General features: G+C 44.9%; 4 protein-coding genes across 5 annotated transcripts; 2 read left to right on the top strand and 2 right to left on the bottom strand.

The window, feature by feature from the left end:
• The first annotated feature begins 4825 nt into the window (after window positions 1-4825).
• LOC103991517 (uncharacterized) lies at window positions 4826-10203 on the top strand. 2 transcript variants are annotated; one of them, XM_018828477.2, is made up of 4 exons: window positions 4826-5382; window positions 5464-5885; window positions 7225-7335; window positions 8059-8268. In XM_018828477.2, the coding sequence occupies exons 1-4, from the start codon at window positions 5175-5177 to the stop codon at window positions 8107-8109; spliced, it is 792 nt and encodes a 263-aa protein (XP_018684022.2). In that variant the 5' UTR covers window positions 4826-5174; the 3' UTR covers window positions 8110-8268. The 2 variants fall into 2 exon arrangements, with proteins under 2 accessions (XP_018684022.2, XP_009409280.2); XM_009411005.3 differs by lacking the exon at window positions 8059-8268 and adding an exon at window positions 9655-10203 and having other exon boundaries at window positions 4840-5382.
• Window positions 10204-10760: 557 nt separating this feature from the next.
• LOC103991516 (protein PHOSPHATE-INDUCED 1) lies at window positions 10761-11968 on the bottom strand. The gene has a single exon (XM_009411003.3). The coding sequence runs from the start codon at window positions 11899-11901 to the stop codon at window positions 10957-10959; it is 945 nt and encodes a 314-aa protein (XP_009409278.2). The 5' UTR covers window positions 11902-11968; the 3' UTR covers window positions 10761-10956.
• Window positions 11969-13064: 1096 nt separating this feature from the next.
• Window positions 13065-14544, top strand: LOC135678713 (protein PHOSPHATE-INDUCED 1 homolog). The gene has a single exon (XM_065191814.1). It carries the CDS (start codon window positions 13451-13453, stop codon window positions 14399-14401), a length of 951 nt encoding a protein of 316 aa, XP_065047886.1. The 5' UTR covers window positions 13065-13450; the 3' UTR covers window positions 14402-14544.
• A 395-nt stretch (window positions 14545-14939) lies between these two features.
• On the bottom strand, window positions 14940-16123 carry LOC135678714 (protein PHOSPHATE-INDUCED 1 homolog). The gene has a single exon (XM_065191815.1). The coding sequence runs from the start codon at window positions 16045-16047 to the stop codon at window positions 15109-15111; it is 939 nt and encodes a 312-aa protein (XP_065047887.1). The 5' UTR covers window positions 16048-16123; the 3' UTR covers window positions 14940-15108.
• Between the last annotated feature and the right edge of the window lie 1309 nt (window positions 16124-17432).

The following is a 17432-nucleotide window of genomic DNA, read 5'->3' as shown; positions in this document are numbered from 1 at the left end:
AAAGGCCCATAGGCTGTGGCTTTGAAGTTACTACCTCCTATTCTCCTCTCCCCTTCTCCTCGTCAAATAGCAGGCCTGGAGATTTGAGGAGCATCGTTGCAGCCCTACTATGTGGATCACCACTAGAAAGGAGGACGGTTGACCTCCTTCATCCACTCTTACAGATCTATATGGATTCAGGGATATACGATCTTCATAGGTAAATAACTATCTCACACATGGTTTTCTGTGTCGCGGGTTTTGCGCACCAATCTACGCACGACACCGAATACATATTGGGAAATTTGGGGTTTTTGTTTTATGTTCTTCCGCTACGCATGTGATGTCGCCCTAGATTTTCCAACATTGGTATCAAAGTCAGGTTGTTCGTATGATAGATTGGTTTTGAACTGCATGTGTTGTGTTTTGGATAAGCTTTTGACGTCAAAATCGTTAACGCAATAGCAAGAAAGGGCAGCAATTGTTGCTGCCCTCGTAGATGGCAATGCTGCCATCTACGTGCAGGCTCTCGGTCGACGGGCTGCTGCAACGGTAGCCACCTGCGCACGGGCACTGTGCGCACAGGTACGGTTGCCTGCAATGGCACCCGCAAGCAGGGCTGCAAGCATGGTGACTGCCTACGCGCGAGCATTGCGCCCGCGCACAAGGGTGACACCTACCGTCGTTGGGCCCGCGCGCGAGCCCTAGCATGCGTGTCATGGCACGTGTGACATGATACACATTCTTTTTGCTTATTATATTTTAACATTTTTATTACTTTATATTGCTTGTTACATATATGCATATATATTGTGATGTCCGTGGATTTATGTAATGGGAATCGGATCGTGATGAGATCATGATAATGGGACTGATTCGTCTTTAAACGCATACCCTAAATAATCCTGGTCATAGGTTACTCGAGAGGGACATCGAGATTGTTGAATCTTGGATTTTGATGATGAAATCAATTGATGTGTTTGTGATCTAATTTACGTTTTGAGTGACGCAGGACTATCTTCGATCAGGAAAGACAATTAAAGCAAGAAGAATCAATGTTGGGCCAGAGTTGAACATGTCAGAAGATTGGACGTCGAGCCGGAGGATCGGTCAATGTGTCGACAGAAGGCTTCGTGCCATGAGTTCGGGTATCGAGCCTAGAAGAGCAGATATTGCGCCAAGGAGATCAGAGTTGCAGAGGTCAACATGTCGATTAAGTAAGAGGCCGCAAAAGTGGACGATGCACCGAAGCGTCAATGAACCAATGACATGCCGGACAACATGTGATTAATGCTTTGTAATAATTGTCTAGATCGAGTTAGTTTAGGTCTAATTGAGTCGGCATTGGGATGAAACAATGCCAACTCAATTAGGGGTCAATTGGGCTCGAATTGGGGATGTTTTGGGCTATGAGAAAGGCTCATTCAGTGACCCAAAAATTGGGTCAAGCGGTGGCACCGCTAGTGGCTTAGTCACCGAGGCACAATCTCCAAGACTGTGTCAAGCGGTAGTACCGCCCGGTGTCAGGTGGTGGTACCGCCAATCTGGGCGGTGATACTGCACGGACTCAGTCTTCCAGACTGTGTTATGTGGTGGTACCACTAGACTGGGCGGTGGTACCGCCCAGTGTCAGCGTTGCAGGAGGTAGTACCGCCCAGCACAGGCAGTGGTACCGCCAGGACCCGGGAAACCCGGGATGAGACCTTTTTTTGCTCTAATTTTGAAGTTATTTGGGTCTATAAATATCCCAACTATTCCTGCATGGGATAGCAAGAATTGAGCACGAAATTGAGTTGAAAAAGGGGGAAAGAATACTTGAGAAAAATTAGGAAACTCTCTTAGGATTTATGATCATTTCATCCTAGTATTTAGAAGTTCGTCTAAAGGGAGAAGTGAGGTCTAAGAAAGAGAGGCTTGTATGAGTTGTCTCCTAAACTCGTGAAATGGAGAAAGAGTGTAAAAGGGTAGTTAATCTTTGTCCATTGAAGGAAGATCGTTAGTAGATGCCGGTGGCCTCGACGAAAGAGGATTCGAGAGTGGATGTAGGTCACGACGATCGAACCACTATAAAACTCGATTTGCATTTACGTTAACTTCTTTACTTTCATTGCAAACTGCTTTATTTATTTATTCACTACGCTTCCGTACGCTTTCAAGTTAAACATTGTCGAAACGATTTTATCGTACGAAGATTTCCGACTCAACATAATATTATCGCTGCACTAATTCAACCCCCCCCCCTCCCCCCCTCCTCCTCTTAGTGTCGACTCGATCATAACAGAGATAACCAGATAAACTGGTGTGTTGTATACTCGTCCATATGATGGAGGCAGCTGGTCTCATAGCTGCTTGTGTGGGGACACTAAGGATACAATGTAGGTGCTTATTGGAGAATAAGTTTACTAATTGATTCGCTCACGGAATACTGGATGGTTAATGATGCCTTATTGTCAAACAACGATTTCATAGTCATAGTAGTGTATCTGATTCTTAGACTTGAGACACCAAGGATGTCCTGTATGAGTACTCCGCTTTTTGATACCAGACTTTTAGGTTTGGAAGTTCCAAATCTAGTATAGTCGGTAATTGAGAGTGGTAGTTAATCTTACGAGAGCTATCAAGTGTCAATAAAAGATCATCCACTCTCGGTATCATGAGAGGAATATCTTGTGTGTTCTTGTTTAGATAAATCCTTGGCCAAGGTCGTTCGGGTTGAGAGAGAAATAGTTCTCCGGGAGAATTCGATTAGAACGAGACCGTATGGGCCTGATAGTACTATGCCTGAGGATTGGATTCTCCTGTATCGTATGGGGACTGCGGCGTAGTGGTCTAGTACATCCGTAGTCGATGAGTCGAGTGAATTATTATGGAGATAATAATTCACTGAGCCAAAAAGAGTTCTGATAGATATGACTCACAGTCAGCTCGATATTGGGCCTAGAGGGTCACACACATATGGTAGGTGTTGCGACGAGTAGAGGTTCGAATATGGGATATCCGCTGGAGCCCATATCTTATTAGATATCCAATAAGCTCCTGAATTATTGGATCCAATGGATGAGATCCAATAAGAGATTATTGGGTAGAGACCCACTAATCTAAGAGGCTTGGGTAATTGGATAGAGATCCAATACCCAATATGGTAGGATCCATTAGGATTAACTGGGGGCTTCTATAAATAGGAGGGAACTAAAGGTCCATAGGCTGGGGCTTCGAAGTTGCCACCTCCTATTCTCCTCTCCTCTTCTCCTCCTCAGATAGTAGGTCTGGAGATTTGAGGAGCGTCATTACAGCTCTGCTGTGTGGATCATCGCTAGAGAGGAGGACGTTTGACCTCCTTTATCCACTTCTACATATCTGTATGGATTTAGGGATATACCATCTCCCTAGGTAACATAACTATCTCACACGTGATTTTTTATGTCATGAGTTTTGCGCATCAATATACGCACGACGACGAACACATATTGACAAATTTGATATTTTTGTTTTATGTTCTTCCGCGTGATGTCGTCACGGATTTCTCTACACTATATAAGCTTCTTATAGCTGTATATTATGGCTCTCATCGTTAATGTGAACCTCTCGTCACACATTAAGGAGTATGATTGGTTGTCCTGAGTGCCTATAGTTAATTATAGGAGAGAGATGAATCGAGGCAAGCTAGCCTCTTGGTTCAATCAATTCCTTGGAGTCAGAGAAGGTCAAGATCAACAGCAAAAACTCACTTTTTTGCCTTGAGGAACAGCCCTGGATAAGATAAGCCTAAAAATAAACACACAGTTTACTAAATACATACAGAAGGAAAGAAGCAAGGAGTGGTGAGCTGAGTTCCCTTCATCTGCCCCGGTGATGGCTCCTGGCTTATTCAAACCACACACCATGAAGCATCTATTTGCCTTTTTCTCCAAAGCTGCGGGTCAATAGGTGATTGATATAGATGTATTGCATTTTCACAATGCTTGACTGAAATAGCTTCTGTCTCTTCTCATGTTTTCTTCAGTTTTCTGTCAGGGCATGCAACTCAGTATGGTTCCCAGAAAGGAAGATGATTCCCAATTTTTTTGAACATGAAACTTAACGAGAAAATGGTTCAAGAGTGCCGTTTCTTTAACTGACTGAAGTGATGAGTCAGATTTGAAGGTGTTAATCTCAGTATGCAGTACTGGTCAATCTCATTCTTCCAATCATGCAGGATAATGGCATAGGATTAGCCTTTTTTTTCAAGAAATAGGCTGAGAGATTTCTTGTGAGACTTCTACAGAACTCAGATTTCTCATTACCTCTGTTGGATTGAGTTTTTCAATACCTTGTTTCCAGTTACTTCCAAGGAGGCCACCTGAGTTGTTTCTCTAATGTTTACACTTTTCTGATGATGCTCTTTTAATAGCCAGAGAGGTGAAGTGAATCTTTCTGTGATCGACAGATGCTTCAAAGTGGTATTGCCAGAATTTGCTTTCAGTTGGTGTTTGATCATCATGATTTAGCTTTCCATAACTTCAATTAATGGTTTCTGGTCAATTCATGTCGTCAGAAATAGATATAATAAAAGATCAAAAAAATATGTGAATTGACTAGAAAGTATTAGAAAAATCAAAATATGCTTTTGAAATATTATAATATTTTTTATGTTATAAAATAACCTGATATTTGGACTGCTGGTTGATGTATGAAATCCTCTATGTATTGTGCCCTTTAACTAATTAGTATCTGAATCCGAATCCAAATCGGATTCGGATTTATTTTCTTTTATACTGCCAAAACCGTACGCGACTCACAAAGCTTATCGAGCAAACAAGTCAACGAGTCATTTAGCGTCGGATGCAAAACGCGCAATGAAGACGTTATTTCCAGGCTTCGTGTCCACAATGTGTTGCTCTATGATTTGATCCACTGGTGATTAAACAAACACTGAGATCAATCTTGAGCTAAAGCCAACCTACCTGTTGGATCGTGGAACGGACGCTGTGGCTGCGTCCATTTCCCCATCCGTCAGATCGCTCAAGAACTCAGGTTGGAATCTCACGGAAGAGGATTTATCTTCGCTTCCACCCCCGGTTTGCTCCTCCCCATCACCCCATCCTCACCGAAACCCTAGCTTAGCTTCCATTGCCTCCTACGATTCGATGCCTGCCCTTCGGGACTCTCGCCAAATCTGAAGGCAGCGCAATCGATCGAAATCTCTGCCGCAAGTGATGACGATCGGTGCCGCCGCCGCTTGCCGTCCAAGCCCATCGCCCGCGCTTCGTTACCATCGAGTTTATTTTGCCCATCGAGTAAAGTTCGCTTCTTATCCCACTTCTCCGACATCTTTCTTGCTGGCCAGGCACTCGTTGCCATTCTACGGGGCAACTGTTGCGGGAGCAGGGGCATCCCCGTGGCGAACTGGGGCGTCCTTGTCTGGTACTACAGAAATTTTTTGGTCCCAGCTGTTTCCCTGCCCAAAAAAAAACGGAGAAAGCTTAAAGATTTGATCTTTTACAGGTGAAGATTTTAGTCGGAGTCCGTCTAGAGATGTTCGGAATCATCTGATCTTGGATCAGATTCTTTTGGTTACTGAAGTTCTCTGCATTGCACCTTCTGTTATATTTTCGATCGGATGTCTCGTAGGTTCCGTCCTTCCAGGTGCATCCAAGCAATTCCAGATATACCTGAGTAACAAAGTCTTTGTCTATCAATACTTCTTATTGGTTGGGGCGGTGGCAGTTGGAAGCTTGATTCGTTGGAGGCAGATCTGTATGTTGAATGACATCGGTACTGGTGCTGATTTGATTAGGAGGATTGAAAAGATGGAGGAGGAGCTACGGAGCTCAGCCACAATAATTAGGGTGCTGTCCAAACAGCTTGAGAAGTTAGGGATTAGGTTTAGGGTCACTAGGAAGGCCTTGAAGGAGCCAATTGCTGAGGTAATAATCGTATTCGGATTTCAGCTGCACTTCCCATTTTTCTAGTATTCTTTTTTTTTTTTTTTCCTGAGGTCCGGAGTTTTTTTCTTATTTGTTGAACTCCTGACATTATTAGTTTGTCATACAATAACAGCAACAAGTTGTAATGTCCTAACTATTTGGATCAGTTTTTATGGATATTTTTTCACCGTTGATCTTTACATTGAGCTAATGTCCTAGTTAAATTAAAAGCAGTCAAATATATTTTATTGCTGCTGGTAAAATTTTCTGAAGTCTCTCTAACTCTCCTTGTATAATTAATCCTTATAGGCTTATCTTGTCTAACTATGACATATAAATGTCTTCTTTAAACATGTCCATGCAATTTTGACTAGCTGTATCTTACTTTAGGTTCTGCTGAGGTATTTCTAATTGTTCACAAACAAAAATATTTCTTAGTGTATACTTTGATTACTAATCTCAATACCAATATCAACATCCTCATCTTAGCTATAGTATATTTTTCTACATGTTTCATAATTGCCTTATATGTCAATCCGTAAAGGACAGTTGGCATTAAAATTGTCTTATGAACTCTTCTTTTCAAACTAAGAGCCATAAAACAGTTGCATAGAACTCTTGATATCCCTCTTACTTTAGACAACTTGATTTCAGTTCAATCTCTTCTTTTCTTGAATAATAGAGTTAAGATACCAAAAAATTTTACTCAGCAATTTCTTATCCAACGGTCTTAACTTTACATTCAAATCTTCTAGTATTACTAAAATAGTATCTCATGTTTTAGATATTAGTCTTCCCTAGTCTAAACCCTTCAGCTTTGAACATTTTGTCTTTAGGACTCAAGCTTAAAATTAATTCCTACTAGACTATCACTAACAAACAATATATATACGACAAAGTCTAGCATAGACATGACTAGTAAGTTTGTCTGTTATGAATGTGAAAATATAAGAACTTAAATTTGATCCTTACTGTAACCCTGTGGTTATAGGATATTCGTTAGCTACATTTTATAAGGTCCTAATACTACTATTCTATCAAGTATTTTATTTTTTTCCATCAAAATAATTTTTGAACAGCCTTTTCTTTTCTAAAACCCATCGTAGTAAATCTATATAAACTATATCGTAACCTTTTTTAAGTTATTAAAAGTTTTCTTCATCTATATATTTTTCACTATCTCAAATCATTAGCTTCAAAGTTTTCTAATTATAAGTTCATCAGCTATCATTTTCATCTAATAGCCGAATTTATTGGAAGTTCAGCATATTCTTGTTTTCTCTATAGTAGTCCTGTCATTTTGTTATATATGTGTTGAAGTGTAAGTGGTGTGCTGCAGACTGCAGCTTTGGCACAAAAGAACTCAGAGGCTACTCGAGCACTAGCAATGCAAGAGGATATTCTTGAGAAGGAGCTTGGTGAAATTCAGAAAGTCTTGTTGGCAATGCAGGTAAGTCTTCTTTTTACAAGACTAATAATTTACTAGTATGTTGTGCTGTTGGATTTACAGCAGCCATTTACATGGCACTCGTGACCTTGAGCATTACTTTAACATTGATTACTTAATAAGCCAACTTTTGTTAAATTTTGAAGTATAAACCAGATGTCTGTTAATTTTCCATTTTTCGAAAAAAAAAATCCGGTAAATCCTCCCAATTATAAATTTCTTTCAGTTTTGGTATTGTGCTATTTGCATAATTTCTCTTTCCTGTAGCCAACAAGGACATCCAACCATTGTGCCTTTTTCTGGTAATTATATAACATAAAAGTGTCATCGCGGTCTCATGGTTATTATATTTGATGTGAGTTAATGCATTTTGACTTTATGCTATAGATTAAGAGTAATAACTTGTTCCATCATAAAGAAGAAAAGAAAGAAAGAAATAACAATGACTTGTAAGAATCGCAGATATTCACAAATGTCGCCATATATGCACTGAATATGGTATTATTGTGCTTATCCAAGTATATCATAATGTGAAACTGCAAATGCATGCTTTCTAGCGGTCATCTTTTGGCATTTTTGGTCTTCTATGATATCTTCAATTTATCACCATTTTTGCTCCTTGAGATGTCTTCAGTATGTCCAGATATTCAATTTGACCATATCACAAGGTATCAAATATTTTGCTTTGTGACTTACAATCTTTTTCAAACATTTTGGTGGATTCAGATGGAACTGGCATCTCTTACTAGAAGGGGCTGTTTAGTCACTCACATCTAATTTATGCTGCAAATGTAATTGCAGTCCAATTGTAAATGCTGGAAGTAGTATTGCAGGATGAGTTGCTTTTTTGGCCTGTAATTCTGTATGCAAGTAGTTTTGTTTGGTTGTTCGATCCCAGTCCCCTTAATCTGATCCAGCTGATCTTGTCAATCTCTATCATAGCATTCCTAGTCGATCCCAATGCCAATTTTGTGAAGTATGCTCTTTTATTATGATTTAGTCTGCGAATCAGCCTCAATAATGTTCATCAAAAGAAAAAGAAAAAAAAATAGAAAATAAGTTGAGAATTGATGTCAATGCTTATATGTAAAGGTGGTGAATTGTTGTTAAAATGCAGTTCTTATATTTTATAATTGAAGTAGTGGAGAAAACACTATTTATGCTTCCTGTCTTTAGATTACAATGATAAGGTTCACTGAAATGTGTTTGTTCTAATAAAATCACAGCAACGTCTTATGTTGGTCGTGTGAGTTGGTTCTATGATGGTAGACAATGAATTGTAACTCGTGTACCTGGTCGCTAGCATGGAGAAAGAGGTCTTCTTGAGGGTCAAAACTTAAAACCACCTTCATTTATCCTATTTCAAAGCTGTGGATGAATCCAATGTGTGTTCTTGAATACTTTGTGACATGAACATTTACTTCACTGAGGTGGCTGCACTGAGCCTAATTGTCTCCTAAGACATAAGTTTTCAAATATAGACAGTTACGGACATGAAATAATTGTGACAAAGATGAGATGCTGTGGTAGTTATGTACTCAAAGAACAAATCAAATCTCGATGGATGAGCAAGCTATAGAAAGCTCAAGACTAGTGCTACCTCAGGAATTCATACAGGAAACCAAATAGAATTAGATGGCAATGTATGACAAAAAATATATTTGTCCCTGCTAACCAGCGGCTCGCTACTTATGGGAGCACTAGGAAGGAGGGAAGAGTTATATACCGTTGGATGAGTCTAGGAATTTCGTGAGAGAATGTAGCACGAAGATAATTATAGGTTTGACTGACTTCTGATAGTTTGCATAAGGTTTGATGGTCATCATTCATGAACACCAAATGTCATGTATTAGACCAGCATCAAATTTGGTTTTCTAGTCTTCTTTTCTTTCTCATTTTAGAGAGTTCACCTTGTGTTGCTGCATTTCCTACATCATTAAGGACATCTAAAACAGACCAAGTCACATCTTATCATATTAAGAACATCAAAAACAGAACTGGGTCAAGGTCATTGTCTCATACACATTATTTCACGTATTTACATGAAGCTATTTGCATTTGATAGGTCTGTTTCTCTCGCAATCCTAGATCACTGGGTCTTCCTGGTAGATAATCCTCATTTTAAAGCTTAGCTGGGTAAGCCCTGAATAAATGGATAAACAGATGGGAACTTGTCCTGTGCTGTAACAATTGCATGTAAAATCAAATTTCTAAAATTTTTGGCTGGATAAGTTGGTGACTTCTTTATGATTGGATATCTAATGTAAGAGAAACTTTGGTCTTGCTCCAACGTGTTTTCATGTTAAGCTCTTTTATATGTAGGAACAACAACAAAAGCAGCTTGAGTTGATCCTTGCGATTGGGAAGGCCGGGAGATTATTAGATAGCAAGAAAGATTTTGTGCTTGAACAAGATAGAGCTGGAACTAATAGCTCAGTTCCTGAAAGGAAAGAAGCAAAAGAGCTAGAGTTGGAATCAGAAAAACATGTTGGGGACACACAAATGAGGGCCTAAGTACCAGTCACTGAGATTTTCTTATGTCAAGGCTTCAGGTAGACATTTTGTTTAACATGACATTGGAAAAGTTTAAAATGATTTCTTGCAAAGATTTGAACCAATACTTGGTCAAATATCAACAGAAGTATCTTGATCTATATCACATTTATGCGAATTCCAGTGTTCAAATCCGAGGCGTAAAGTTAAAGGGTTATCATTTTGCTTGAGATCAGCAATTATGCATATGTTACGGTTGTGAAATTTGTGAATCCTCTTTTTCTGAGGCGGGACGTCCCAAGTTAGATTGTACAGAATTAAACCTGCTTGAACAAGTGACTCAAAAGAAAAATGCAATGTGTTCTTTTTTTGTATTAATGTAGTGAAAATATTACGTCGATTGTTTCAAGGCACAAAAGTATCATTCAGCCCTAGGTTTGGCACAGACATAAAATGACGCAAGTTATGTGACATTCTGCATTCCATCTTTTCCTACTTGTGATATTTGCCAAGACATTACATCATTCTTTCATGTGCTCCTTCAATAGCTTCATATAAATTTACTATTTCTTGTTTGACATGGGGTAAGATATGACATGGCAAGGATATTTTTAAATGATGTCTGAATCTTTCTGAAGAAAATATTCTGATTCTTTTGAGTCTTAATCCATTATCTGTGTTTGTTAGCTTATAAAGCATAACATTTAGGCCTTGCTTGCACTACTTTTGTTATGTTTCTTGAAAAAATATGCATAACAATAGAAAACACTCTTCTTTCCATCCTGATTATTTAAACAGCTGTTCTTGATGTCACTTGTGTCAATAACATGCTGATACAAGTTTTCATGGCCTTTAATTATGTCATTCTGCCCAAATTCAGTGATTTTAATTATCTATTATGGTTCACAATTATTCCTATTCTTATAGAAGATTGATGAAGATTAAGTTAATATGGTTCCATTGCGGGGTGGGAGACCGGCAAGCAGCTGCATACATGAGATGAAAACAATGGCGGTGTCGGAATTGAAGGAGAGTTTTAAGAGGTCGGCACGACAGCGCCACTGAAAGCAGTAGGAACAGTAAATGAATCAAAGAATCACATTATTATAAGTACACGTAGTCATCAGCCTCCTAAACCAGCGTGGAGCAGGTTGACGTCGACGGATCAAACAGCGCCGGCACCAGGTACTTTCTCCCGCGGACGCCGTTCGCGTTGTAGCTGGCCCCGGTGGTGGCGTCCACGAGCAGGTCGCCGGCGTAGCCCGGGTAGGCTCCCTTCCCGTACACCCCCGGGCACGCCGTCGCCACCTCCAGTGGCGCCTCCCTCGCCCCCTGAAAGAATCCGTCGCCGAACGGGTTGGTGACGGTGCCGGCCACCAGGGTCGCCAGGTTGATCACCATGCCGTCGACTCCGACGTCGCCGTTGGGCGCCACCAGCGGCGGCGTCTGTGGCCCGTACATGGGCTGGTGGAAGGGCCACGCGCACCGGCCCGGGCACTGCTCCGCCGAGTTGCCCACCCAGATGTAGGTGGACCCGGTGTTCCGGTCGGAACCGTGCAGGCCGCAGCGGCTCATGCAGAAGCCCTCGACCGCCACGTCCTGGGCGGTGAACACGAGCGCGATTCCACCCTTCTTCGGACCGGCCCTGGCGGCCAACTCCGGGATCTGGGACGTCTTGAGGGACTTCCCGAGGGAGCACTCCTCGTCCGAGACTTGTTCGGCCAACACAATGTTGGTCGTCTTCGTCTCCTTTCCGGCTTTGGCCAGGTAAACTTTGTCGATGGTCTCCCACCACTGTGGGACGGAAGGAGTCAGTGGCTGCGGTCGAGTTTGGGAGCTCGGTGTAAGGGAGAGTAGAAAGTCGGAGATGATGGACTTCTGGGTTGGGGTGAATGCCCCGTACCACATGATGGAGATGGCGATGTCGCCTTGGAGCACTGCACCATTGTGGTACGTGAGGAGTTCCGATGGCTGTTCAACCAAGCTCGACAGTACTCTGGAGCCCATGTTGACTTGTGCCAGGCTCACCAGAACCAGTAGCAGAACGGTGGTTTTAGAGACTAGGAAAGAAGCCATACCGAAGAAGATGAGAGTACTTGTTGATGATGAGTGGAGGTCACAAGAGAAGGACCATATTTATAGAGGTTAAAGAGACCAGCTCCACGCTCACAAGGAAGCTTCATCTCAGCTTCCTGCAATATTTTTTGAATGGGACACCTGGGAGACATGCATATAACTCTCCTGTTGCTATCCACAGAGCCTGCTTGCAGCAGTAAACAGGTTTTTAAAAGCTGAGGAATCTTATAAAGGGAATTGAAAGGGGGAGGCCGGTCACGTAGATTGCGCCGCCGATTTATGGTGGGTGGCTAAAATTTGCATGTGATGGCGGAAGGTTCCCATCAGGTACGAGTGAGATAGATGGAATGAACCAAGCCATAGCATCCTCTCTTCAAAAGGCTCGGTGGTCCAACATGATGCTTGTTCTCTTGGGGACGATGAATGGATAACGATGACACGCAATAATAGTATATAAAGATGGCCATACTTGGCATAGGTACCTAGGACTAAGATAGGGGGTAGCTACATATATAGAGGGTGGATTAAATAAGAAAGCTGTCAGCCCACACTAGTTGATGCCATGGCCATTAACTATGATGTGCACCAATAATTGTAGCCTCACTAAAGAACATTGTGCGTTGTTAATACACCATGTTTACAGCCTCCACTAGACACGCTGCCCCGCCATTGATATTCCCATGCATTATTCAACGTGACAGCTTTACTCAACCGAGCTAAGTAACATTTTAATCCCTTGTTGCAGCTGTCCGAGAAGATGCTGCAGTCGTCCAGAAGCGACGCGTGCAAAGAAATAAAAGGTCAGCACTCGACAAATGTCTGCTTTTGTCTGCTAGGAGGAGCCCAGGCGACACTTAGAAACCTCTCTCTCTCTCTCTCTCTCTCTCGTTCTTTGGTTTTCTGTAATGGGGGACGAGAGGAGGGGGAAGGGAAGAGCTGGCGACAGGTGTCACGTGCGGCAGTGCAGCTGTCACTAGATTCCCATCACGAGATCGCCATGACAGGGACTGGACACACCATTCCAGTCCGTGCAACGAAGAGATAAGGGAGATACACACCATTCCAGTCCGTGCAACGAAGAGATAAGGCTCTCCCTGCCTCTGTGCTGCTCTCCCCCTTTCCTTCTTTAGTTTGGTTTCGAACTCTCTCGTTCTCTCTCCTTTGAGCTTTGTGCTCGCCTTTCTTCCTCTCTATTTCTCGTGGACCGGAGGCACAACGTTTCTCCAAATGGCCGAGTGACGGAAATGCCCTCCAAGGCGAGCTCACTCGGCGCGCACTTTATGTGGTATGTACGTCAAAATGGATGACACACGTAGTCCAGCTAAACCCCGACGCATGGTCCGCGTCAAGCCCCTGGTTGCGCCTCCTTTACGCGTGACTCCCAGTCTTCGCGTCACCTTCCCACAACTGCTCATTTTTTATGCTACCATTCAGGAACCGTGACTCTGCCTACTTGGTATAAGAACCCCATCATTGGGTTCGTAGTACATACCCATCACTCACACCTTTCCTTCTCTTCTGGTTTCTTCTGTAAACACTGAGAGCTGCAATGGCTTCTTCTTCCCTCGGAACTCATGGTTTTGTTCTTCTTACACTTCTCTTCGCTGCGTCTTTGTTCCAGCGCTCCTTTGGTGGCAGAACTCTCAGTGCCTTGGTGGAGGAACAGCCACTCGCCATGACCTACCACAAGGGTGCTCTACTCACTGGCAATGTCTCCGTTAACCTCGTCTTTTACGGCAAATTCACAGCTTACCAAAGAGCCATCATCTCCGACTTCGTCGCCTCCCTCTCCCCCCTCCCCCGCCGGAAGCAGTACGTCGAGCCGTCGGTGGCCACCTGGTGGAAGACCCTCGCCAAGTACTACGCCACGTCGAGGACGCCGTTGCCTAGGCTTCGCCTCGGCAAGCAGGTCCTCGACGAGACGTACTCCCTCGGCAGGTCCCTCCGCGACTCCGACCTTGCGAAGCTGGCCGCCAGGGGGGCGCCGCGAGACTCCATCAACGTGGTGCTCACCGCGGAGGACGTGGCGGTTGGGAGGTTCTGTATGAGCCGGTGCGGCTCCCACGGGGCGTCGCCCCGGTCCAGGGCCAGCGGCCGGTTCGCCTACATCTGGGTGGGCAACTCGGCGACGCAGTGCCCCGGCCAGTGCGCCTGGCCCTTCCACCAGCCCTTGTACGGGCCGCAGACGCCACCGCTGGTGGCGCCCAACGGCGACGTCGGGGTCGACGGCATGGTGATCAACCTGGCGAGCATGCTGGCCGGCGCCGCCACCAACCCGTTCGGGGACGGCTTCTTCCAGGGACCGAGGGAGGCGGCGCTGGAGGCGGCGACGGCGTGCCCCGGCGTGTACGCGAAGGGGGCCTATCCGGGCTACGCTGGGGACCTTCTGATGGACCCCGCGACGGGGGCCAGTTACAACGCCCATGGGGTCCACGGGAGGAAGTTTCTGGTCCCAGCGCTGTTTGACCCGTCAACGTCCACCTGCTCTACGCTGGTTTAACTATGGGACGATGATAACCACATCCATCTGCATAAATCTATGTATATAACGCGAATGAAGTTTTGTGACATAACACTTGTGTTGTTGTAATTATAATTATATATATATATATATATATATATATATATACCTTGTTCTATTTACTTAGGACTTCCAATATAGGATTTTGGGTGGTGACTCAATTGGACAGACAAGGATTTTGTCACAGATTTCTTCAACATCTTCGATTTAATATCAACAAAATCGTGATTAAGTTGCTTTAACATTAGATTTATTATCTATAACTTGAAAAAGTTAATCCTTTAATAAAGTAGAAAACTCCTGTTTTGACCCTTAATAAATATGGCATAATGCAATGCATCCTGCCATCATGGAAAATATATATTTTCGCTATCGTTCTTCCTCCTCTATTATTACAATGTATTATTTGTGGATGGAGGATATGTAAAATGGTCGAACTGTTGATCTAAATGGTTGATGTCTGAGTGTCTAATTTCCAACGTCAATGCGACATGAATCATCATCTTACACTGAAAAATTATAAATAACTAAAGATTTCATTGAACAAATGAAAGAATTATTACAAACTATAAAGCTAAGTCACTATGTGTCCTCCTTTCTTCATCATAATCTCGTTGTTGTATGGAGAATGCGTCGAGATTAATGTTCCAGCACCAACACTTCCCTTTCTCCGAGCCCACCCACAACTACACCAAGGTGGAGCAGGATGAGGTGGACGGGTCAAAGAGGGCGGGGAGAAGGTACTTCCTGCCGCGTGCCCCGTGAGCGTTGTAGCTGGCCCCCGTCACGGGGTCCACTAGCAGGTACCCCGCGTAGCCCGGATAGGCCCCCTTCCCGTAGACCCCCGGGCACGCCGTCGCCACCTCAAGCGGCGCTTCCTTCGGCCCCTGGAAGTACCCGTTGCCGAACGGGTTGGTCGCCGTGCCGGCCAGCAGCCCTGCCAGGTTGATGATCATTCCGTCGACACCCACGTCTCCGTTAGGAGCCACCAGCGGCGGCGCCTGAGGCCCGTACATCGGCTGGTGGAAGGGCCAGGCGCACTGGCCGGGGCACTGCGTCGCCGAGTTGCCCACCCAGACGTAGGCGGACCGGCCGGCGCGGGACCGTCGGGACGCCCCGTGGGTGCCGCACCGGCTCATGCAGAATCCCTCCACAGAAACGTCCTCGGCCGTGAGCACCACGTTCACGGCGTCCCGCGGCGCCCCCCTGGCGGCCAGTTTCGCGAGGTCGGCGTCGCGGAGGGACCTGCCGAGGGAGTACTTCTCGTCGACGACCTGCTTGCCGAGGCCAAGCTTAGGGAACGATGCCCTCGACGCAGCATAATATTTGGCGAGGGTCTTCCACCAGGTGGCCACGGAGGGCTCCAGGGAGTCCTTCTGGTGGGGGAGGGGCGAGAGAGAAGTGACGAAATCGGAGATGATGGCTCTTTGGGAGGCAGTGAACTTGCCATAAAAGATGAGATTGACGGAGACGTTGCCGGCGAGCAGAGCTCCCTTGTGGTAGGTCATGGCGAGGGGCTGTTCCTCCACCAAAGCACTAAGAGTTCTGCCGCCGTAGGAACCTCGAAACACAACCGAGGCTAGTAATGCGAACACTAGTGCGGTAGTAGCAGTAGCGACAGCCATCGATGGAGAAGGTGAAGGTCAAGAAGCTTCAGTGGGTGCACTGCTTTCCTCTTCGAGAAGGAGAGAGAGAGGCGACTGTGTGAGTTGAGAGAGCAGCGAGGGGTGGCTTATATAGAGAGAAGCGACAGGAAGTAAGAGACAAGATCTGTGGGCCCACATCGGATGCCTTGGGACCAATGACGAGGGTGGTGATGGGGGTGTGCACGGGAACAGTCTCTTGAGAGACAGCTGGCCTAGATGCATTGTTCCCAGCTGTAACGTTGCAACGCAGAGCATAGGTAAATGCCCGAGATACCCTCACCAGAACGTTTGAAATTGAACCGCGGAAGCTAAAGGCCAGCGGAGGGGAAGGGCAGGGAAGGGAAAGCGTGTCCCGTCTGTCGAGGCGTGTAAAGGCAGGAGGGAAATAAAGGGATAGGTGGGGATCGTGAGTGGAGTTGGAAGGCGAGGACAGGCTGGTGTTGCTCGCATTGGTCTTGGGCGATGAGCGCGTGGGGTTGGAAGAAGAGGCAGCGGGCACGAGCCAGCTGTTGCCTGCGAGGAGGGCACGAGCCTCGGCGCCGCTTCTCGCCGAACATGGGTTAAGCTACAGCAAACATCTGCTAATGGGCCACGGACTGTTCTTTCCCCACTGGAAAACTCGATGCCCAAGCAATTGAATCGTCGATTACCACTGCTGTCGTCCACAGATCGTTTGTTTGTTTGCGATGGTTGAGCAGATGATATGAGGTTGGCTCCGAGGAGCTGAGTGGCCTTCCGTGAGGCAACAGCGTGTCACAGGCCATCGCCGCAGGGCAATGCATGTCGGACCCTCGACGATTACGTGCACGAATGGTAGGCGATGACTTCAAGGAAGAAGAGTATTATCGCGCAGATGCGTCTCTTTACAGTGTCGGATTTGCATTAACTTAGCTATCTAGCTATGATCCCAAAAACAACTCCCGGTGGCTACTAATCGAGCTTGTCTGCTACTCCCACCATTAAACGTCACTTGTTTATGGCCACAGAGGCCGACAAGATCTCATCAGAAACGCTGAAAGATTAGCTGAGCTGAGTTGTCCGTATGTGATAATCGAGTGATAAGTGAGGTACCAAAGATGCCTCCCTCGAAGACCTATTGGCCTTTGTTAGGCTGCGCCGTGTCTCGTGTGTCTTCGAGAGCCTATTGGTTGTCTCGGTAGGGAGCATGGGGACAATGCAAGCATCTTGATCCTTAAGAATTGGCTGTAATGGTGGTCTTGTTAGTAGTAGGCATTGACCTGAACATTAAAACATGTATGATTGTTGTGGTCGAGAGGTGTACGTGTGCAATTTTGATATCATCCACGGTCACTAAATCCTTTTTTCTGTAGCAATTCAACGAGATCGTCGAACTCAGAGATCTG

This window comes from Musa acuminata, chromosome BXJ1-7 (assembly GCF_036884655.1).
Source record: "Musa acuminata AAA Group cultivar baxijiao chromosome BXJ1-7, Cavendish_Baxijiao_AAA, whole genome shotgun sequence".
NCBI classification, from domain to species: Eukaryota; Viridiplantae; Streptophyta; class Magnoliopsida; order Zingiberales; family Musaceae; genus Musa; species Musa acuminata.
This window is presented reverse-complemented; position numbering and strand designations above follow the sequence as displayed.